Raw genomic sequence first — 8,003 nt, 5'->3', positions numbered from 1 at the left:
ATCTGAAGCAGCCAAGATAAGTTCACCTCTTCTTGAGCATGATCAATTGAAGCCTCTATTCCTCCACCATTCTAACCCCCTAAAACAAAACACAAGAGACAACATATGGAAACTTGAGATAAAACCAAGCTTTTACCTCGGCTATTCAACAGGTGATGATAGATCTACAACAACTTCACATTGAATCTATGATTACTGACCGATATGCAAGGACGAATGTGAATGGTCAGGTCACCAACAAAGCAGAAGATCGACAAGATATTCCATTTACTCTGCAAATCCCACCTGGAGCATTTATCTCAGGATTTTCTGTGTATGTACAATTATTTGAGAGAGATTTGTTTTTCATTTATAAATACCTCAGACAGTTTCGCTATTCCTATTGGTGGAGAGCGCGCCACGTGGGGGTGTTTAAACGGTTGATAATGACCAGCTGGGGCTCTGTTTATAACCGGTTGTTTTCGGATACTACACCCTAGGATTGGTGCAGGACGTTTCAAGCACGTCAGAAACGGATAGTTTGACAGAGTTTATTACTTTATTACGCCTTTCTTACTTTATTACGCCTTTCAACCAAAAAGGCATTTATGAATGGGAATAAATGAGTAGTGACTTGTTCTTACACAGCAGTTTAAAACCTTGCAGGGTCGTTGCCCTTTATCAAACGGCAACGACCCAGCCAGACAGCCATTTAAGAACTCGTCGCTATACTTTTATTACCAAATTAAAGTTGTATACAGTTGACTCTCATTATAACATGGTCGCTGGGACTGGCCAAATGACCTCTTTATAACAGGAGCATTGTTATAAGAGGACAGTCAAACAAAGAAACACAAAGCAGGAATGAGATTCAGGACTTCAGAATGTACTCTTTTCAAACAGAGCCTCTTCTTAACAGTGGTCTTTATAACCAGAGCCGACTGTAAACCTTGAATGATACTTTTGAAACAAGTTTGTAATCTTAAAGTTTCTCAAGATCACTACATAAGTAAATTATAACAAGTATAAACTTTTGAGATGGCTTGATTGGTCAAGGAGGTAATTGGCAACTCTTATCAATTGTTTTTGTTACTAATGAACATTTGTATTTATAAAATACGGACAATTTGAGCTTTTGGAATAAATTCCATCCATTGACTTAAATGTCATATCTAATGAAGGAGACTGGACGTTAGATGTTCCAGGCATTTGATTTAAATCACAAATTGACCATCAAATCTTGTAATTTATGTTTTCTTATACATCTGAACTGATGATTTTGATTTGTGATTATCTTCACATTGTTTCCTATTTAGAGAGTTGAATGGGAAGACATATACAGGCAAAGTAGCAGATATCCGCAACCCAGACTGGCAACTAGCCTTTGCTTCCAGCACCAATGGCAGACCAATTGCACTTGTCACTAAAAGGTAAATACTATTTAACCAATTGAGTTAAAGTACTTTTTGCACAACACAAAAAACATAAAATTTGTAGTTCACTATATACATATACAGTGAATTTCACATTGGTTTGCGAGTCTAAAAACATAACAAAAGAACAATTATATGCCAAAACTGAGTATAAACTACACAACAATAGATAACAACAGTAAAAAGTTGCAGACCCACAGAAAACATTCAGTAACCTAATTGCACTGGGAACCTGTTGTGAGTACGGCTAGAGTCGGCTCTGATTACTCTATACTGATCACCAGTTCTCATCAGTTCAAATAAACCATTCCCTTCCTTCACTATCCAAATTTAAAGGGATCCAACCAAAGATACCTTTACAATGCGAGTGCTTGGAGTTGCTCCAGAATCTACTGTGACCTTTGACCTGACTTATGATGAGCTTCTAGAGAGACGCCGTGGAGTCTTTGAGCATCGTGTAAATCTCTGGCCTGGACAGGTTGTTGAGAATCTTGTTATGGATATCTACATTACTGAGCCACAAGGAATTGGTCAAATGGCTCTCAACTATTATCCAAGAACATCGGAAAGCGATGGAGAAGATTTAGAGGTAATTTTCTCACTTACTGTTGAGATTTTTTAGTTTGGATTTAAAGGATTTGGGTACTTTTTCAAACTGTCCACAGACTTACATCAAACTTACAGGGATAAACTTACAAGATAATGATAGTGGAAAGTTCCCTTCAAATATTACTAACTGAGGTTCTGTAGTTTTTGAGAAATGAGTAAAATTTGCATCAGGGATAAAGAATATTATTTTTGGTTTTTACCCTTACACCGATGTGTGTTAGCAGGACTTTCCTGAGTCCTGTGAAAAAAATATCACAGACATAACTCACGACCAAACTCACGACCCTTGCAATTCTAGAGCAGTGTCTTACCAACTAGACTACAGAGGTTGTCCGGTAGCTAGAGGCAGTTTGAATCCTATGTTTTGGCAGCGGGTACCGTAACATGTAGATGTTAAATTTGCATCGGGATAAAGAATATTAAACTACAGCACCTCAGTAAGTAAAATTTCAAGGGAAGCTTTCTACTACCATAATCTTCAAACTGTGTAAGTTAAATATAAATCTGTGGACATTGTATTTTGTGTTAAAAAAAAAGTACATAGACCCTTTAAAGGCATGTGATGGACACATTTGGTAAGATGGTCAAAAACCTAAAACTAATCTTGATTCTGATACTGACTCTAAAACTGATTTTAAAACCTGAACTTGTCATGGCCTAGCGGTTAAGAGCGCCTGGTTAAAGCTCTGATGTTTCTGATCAGCAGAGGGTGGGTTCGATTTCCCGGTCATGACACTTGTGTCCTTGCGCATGGCACTTAACCATAAGCTTCTGCCCACACAGGGGTAAATTGGTACATGTGAGAGCAGAGATGTTTCTTGTGATTGATTTCTAGCCATGTAGCACATTTGTTGCACAGGACTGTATACTCCCCAGGGAGCTAAGATGGTTTAAAGAGTTATTTCAGGCCCAGTGACTAGTCCTAGGAGATACAAAAAGTATGGCAGGTCCTCAGTTGGGACAAGTGTGTCCTAACTCGAGATAAGACTAGTCTTAACTCTTTGTGAAATCCACCCAAGGGGTAATAATGTGAAGCGCTTTGGGATGCCCATTTCGGCGTGAATAGCGCTATATAAAAACTTACTATTATTATTATTCTCTCCATTAATTATGTGTACTTGTAGAATTCAATCCGACGCAGCAGTGACTATCGAGCACATATGCAGTTTAGTCCCACTCCTGATGAGCAGCTTCAGTACACAACCAAAGGGGTAGCAGGTGATATTGTATTGGAATATGATGTCATGCATACTAGAGAGGGAAGCTACACTGAGGTAACATTCTCTACAACTCTTAATTGGTGTGTTCGATTAGCTTCTCAGGGTCGACACCGCAGTGCTCATCCGGGTGAGCCCCTGACGAGAGCTAATTGAACAATCAAAATCACCCTCTCGTGGTGACGTCATGCACCTCAGCCAGCCCCAAGTAACTCGTTCCACAAGCAGGGCACTTGGGGCTGACCGAGGTGAGCCCCTGGAATGACGTCAAAGCTATTTGAACGTACGGGGAGCAGACCGGGGTCGACCCAGGGGAGCTAATCGACTGCACCCAATATATTAAGATACCAATTGAGAACTCACTCCCAGGTAGTGAAGCTTAATGATCCTTAGCTCTATTAAAAGTAGTAGTCCCTGCTTTTTAAGTACTACCTGGGCGGAAGGTAGAAAATCGGCCTGCACTACTACTTAAGTGGTAGTAGAATAAAGCAAGACAGTTCTCTAAAGAACAAACTCTACCTGGCAAGTAGTCACACACATGTTGTTACCGCAAACCAAATGTATATTGATACCTCACAATGCAATGCCTCAAATCATAACTCCTTTAATCAAAGCTCCCTTTTCCAAAACAAATTAAGAGTGTTTCTGAGCCAAGAAAACAAATTGGGGCCTGTATGCTTCGTTTTTTACTTCTTGGTAAAGGGGTCATTCCGTGTCAAATCACCCAATGGGTTAAACCCTACCCTCTTCAAATTTGCTCAAATTTGGTTTATGGGGTAATCGTGGCTCAACAAGCTGAAATTTCAAATTTCAGCTCCATCCGATAAACGGTTTTTGCACTACGGCATGCTCTTTCTTGTTGATTTCGGTCAAAATGCGCCTGACCTCTGACATTCAAACATCCATAAATCGGTAACCTTTGTGTCAAATTGGTTGAAATTGGTGTCTTTGGAAAGGAAATTGTGTAAGCTTTTCAAATATGTCTTCTTCTTTTTTGTAGGAACACGTTTAGGTAGGATAACCTTTTGACCTCTACTTTGACCTTGAATTTGACCTTGTGGATCACGTGACCCGGCGACGAATTTCGGTCAAAATTTACCTTTAAACGTTTTCTCCACAATATAGAAAAATTAGAAATACAATAGTTTTGACTTGCCTTTAGGCTCCACTCAAATGTGCCCTACTTGCCTATTCCTATGCAAAGTACATGTACATGTACATATACATACCTGTTCATACGCATGTATATCAAGCAAAGCTATGGTCCCCAAGCAAAATCATGACATACATACGTATGGACATGGTATCAAATGTACATGTACTTTGCACAGGAAAAGTGAAGTAGGACAAATTTGAGTGGAGCTTGAAAGCAAGCCAAAAATATTATATCTCTAAATTTTTGATATTGTGGAGAAAACATATAAGGGTAAGTTTTCACCGAAGTTCGTTGCCGGGTCACATGATCCACAAGGTCAAATTCAAGGTCAAAGTAGAGGTCAAAAGGTAATCATACCTAAACATGTTCCTACAAAAGAAATAAAGACATATTTGGAAAGCTTACACAATTTCCTTTCCAAAGACACCAATTTCAACCAATTTGACCCAAAGGTTATCGATTTATGGTCAGTTGAATGTCAGAGGTCAGGCGCATTTTGACCGAAATCAACAAGAAAGAGCATGCTGTAGCGTGAAAACCGTTTATCGGATGGAGCTGAAATTTAAAGTTTGAGCTTGTTGAGCCACGATTACCCCATAAACCAAATATGAGCAAATTTGAAGTGGGTAGGGTTTAAAATTGCCTTTTTTTTGGGTGATTTGACACGGAATGACCCACAGGGCATCGAGGCAAAGACCAGGGGGCAAGGAGGCAATTGCCTTTGTTGGAGATTCCATTCCTTTTTTAGACAGATATTCAACCATTATCATGTTATTTTTTGTAAACTGAAGTGTTTGTTTTGTTGTGAATGTTTTTGACACTGTAGGTTCAGGATGGTTACTTTGTGCACTTCTTCTCACCAACTACCCTCCAACATGCTGCTAAGCACGTCGTGTTTGTCATTGACGTCAGCGGCTCAATGGCTGGCACTAAATTGCGTCAAGTCAAAGAAGCTCTGAAGATCATTATTGATGATCTCGGACCAAAGGATCGGTTTAACATTCTGGTCTTCTCTGACAATGTGCAATACTGGAGGCCGAACGCCCTGGTGCAAGCCACAAGTAGGAACATTGACGATGCAAAGATATTCATTGATGGCTTGATCGATCAAGGAGGTAATTGTCAACTCTTATCAAGCGTCGTTGCTACTCGTAAACAATTGCATTTATAAAATACGTACAACTTGAGCTTATGGAATAGTTAAAGGCACTGGACACTATTGGTAATTACTCAACCAAATTGTTATCATAAAAACTCACTTGGTGACGAGCATAGGAGAGCTGTTGATAGTAGGGTGTCGTGGCCGAGCGGATTAGAGCATTGAACTCAAGCTCTGGTGTTTCTGTTCAGCTGAGTGTGGGTTTGAATCCTGGTCGTGACACTCGTTCCCCCAATATTGCTTCTCTACACCCAGGGGTAAAATGGGTACCTGTGAGGGCAGAGATGGTTCTTGTGAATGATTTAGCCGAGTAGCACATAGTTTGTTGCACAGGCTGTATACATGTACTCCCCAGGGAGCTGAGATGGTTTAAGGAATGAATTAAGGCCAAGTGAACAGGGGTAATAGTGTTGGAGGCCCTTTGAGACGCCTCGCTTCGGGTGTGAAAAGCGCTATTTAAAAACTGGTTATTGTTATTATTATTGTTATTAAAAACATTGCGAGAAAGGGCTCCCTGAGGTTATCTTTTAGAAAGAGGTGATTTCTCATTCAAACAGTAAAAGATTTTAGGCCTGAAGCCTTTTATTAGGCATCTGAAAGCACACAAGGGTTGTGCAACAAGGTTTTTTTTTCATTCATTGTTCCCTTGCAACTTTGATGACCAAACAAGTCCAAATTTTCACAGGTTTGTTGCACATGTTGAGACACAAAGTGAGAAGACTGGTCTTTGACAGTTACCAAAGGTGTCAAGTGCCACTCAATCAATTACACATATCATTTTATTTTATTGTAACCTTAGTATTGATCATAATACTTTTCTTTTTTTCAGAAACTAACCTGTGTGAAGCTATCCTCCAAGCTGACAATCTACTTGACCTGAAGTCTGGCTCCCTTGGTGAAGACCAAAACATTCTCTCTATGATGTACGTCTTGACTGATGGACAACCGACAATTGGAGTCAGGGATCCAGACGAACTCATCCGCACTGTCAACACTGCAATCAATGGCAAGCATGCGCTGTTTGCACTCGGCTTCGGCAGGAACGTCTCCTTTGATCTACTCGTTCAACTTGGTCTTCAGAATAGAGGCTACACCCGTAAGATTCATGAGACAGCCGATGCGAGTCAACAGCTTCAACGATTCTACTTTGAGGTATCTCGTCCGGTTATCTTTGATGTGGAGATGGTTTATGAGTCTGGCGTGTCTAATCCTGATGACCTGACTCTATGGAGGTTCCCGTACTACTTTGATGGATCAGAGGTTTCTGTCGCTGGGAAGCTCTATGAGAATCCTTCAACCTATACATTGGAAGGCAGTGTGCATGGCCAGACAGCCACAGGGGAGCTGTATCGAAACACAAGAAAAGATATCAGGGTAAACTCTTAGTCTAGGACAGAAGCCTTAAATGCACTGTACACCTTTGAAAATTGTCAAAGACCAGTCTTCTCACTTATTGTATCTCAACATATGCATAAAATAACAAACCTGTGAAAATTTTAGCTCAATTGGTCGTTGAAGTTGCGAGATAACTATGAAAGAAAAAAACACCCATGTCTCACGAAGTTGTGTGCTTTCAGATTCTTGATTTCGAAATCAAATTCGTGGAAAATTACTTCTTTCTCGAAAACTTTATGTACGTCACTTCAGAGGGAGCCGTTTCTCACAATGTTTTATACCACCAACGTCTCCCCATTACTCGTTATCAAGTAAGGTTTTATGCTAATAATTATTTTGAGTAATTACCAATAGTGTCCACTGCCTTTAAGTAACTCTAGGCCTATATACAGATATATTGAATAGATGAACGGCACATGACCTCATTAACCATCATCTTTGATAAAATGGCACCCGTGAAGGACTGTCATCATTGGCTGAGTTGTGCGCAGTGCATACTTCTCATCAAATATGTTAATCATCAATTATGGCAGTCAATGATGCTGTGTGCAATCCATCTATAAATTTCCCTATGAATCTTTATTTGTCAATGACATTATTGCACCTTTACAGATAGCAACACCAGAGCTCACACAACAGCACACAGTGCCTAAAGTTACTGAACATATTTGGGCCATGAAGACTATTCAAGATCTTATCAACCAATATGCAATAACTGATAATCCTGCTGCTCGTCGTGCCCTGGCAGATAGAATTGCTCTTCTTGCTACAAGGTAATTATTATAATAATATTTACAAAATTTCTAGATCGCTAAATGCAAAACTTTCTCCAGATTGACAAACCAGATGGGTTTTAAGTAATGTTTTAAAAGTGTTCAATGAAGGAGCTGAATTCTGAGACCCAATTTATTAGCACCTTATAAGGGTTTACAAGGTTATGGCGCATTAAGCAGCCTCAGCCAGGAACACCGGGGCGAACCCCTTCTCTTTTCGATAAGTGCACTGGGTTATTTTACATGCGTTACACAACACATGGGACCAATGGCTTTACGTCC

At 39.9% G+C, this 8,003-nt stretch overlaps 1 protein-coding gene across 1 annotated transcript in view; it reads left to right on the top strand.

The window, feature by feature from the left end:
* The window catches only part of LOC139953669 (uncharacterized), a 51,137-nt gene that overhangs the window by 31,261 nt on the left and 11,873 nt on the right, over positions 1–8,003 (top strand). The window contains exons 12-18 of the mRNA XM_071953177.1: positions 153–313; positions 1,296–1,409; positions 1,749–2,001; positions 3,146–3,295; positions 5,221–5,509; positions 6,383–6,927; positions 7,561–7,721. Coding sequence (XP_071809278.1) covers positions 153–313; positions 1,296–1,409; positions 1,749–2,001; positions 3,146–3,295; positions 5,221–5,509; positions 6,383–6,927; positions 7,561–7,721 — 1,673 coding nt within the window. The remainder of the gene's footprint in view (positions 1–152; positions 314–1,295; positions 1,410–1,748; positions 2,002–3,145; positions 3,296–5,220; positions 5,510–6,382; positions 6,928–7,560; positions 7,722–8,003) is intronic.

This window comes from Asterias amurensis, chromosome 2, assembly GCF_032118995.1.
Source record: "Asterias amurensis chromosome 2, ASM3211899v1".
Classification (NCBI taxonomy): Eukaryota; Metazoa; Echinodermata; class Asteroidea; order Forcipulatida; family Asteriidae; genus Asterias; species Asterias amurensis.
This window is presented reverse-complemented; position numbering and strand designations above follow the sequence as displayed.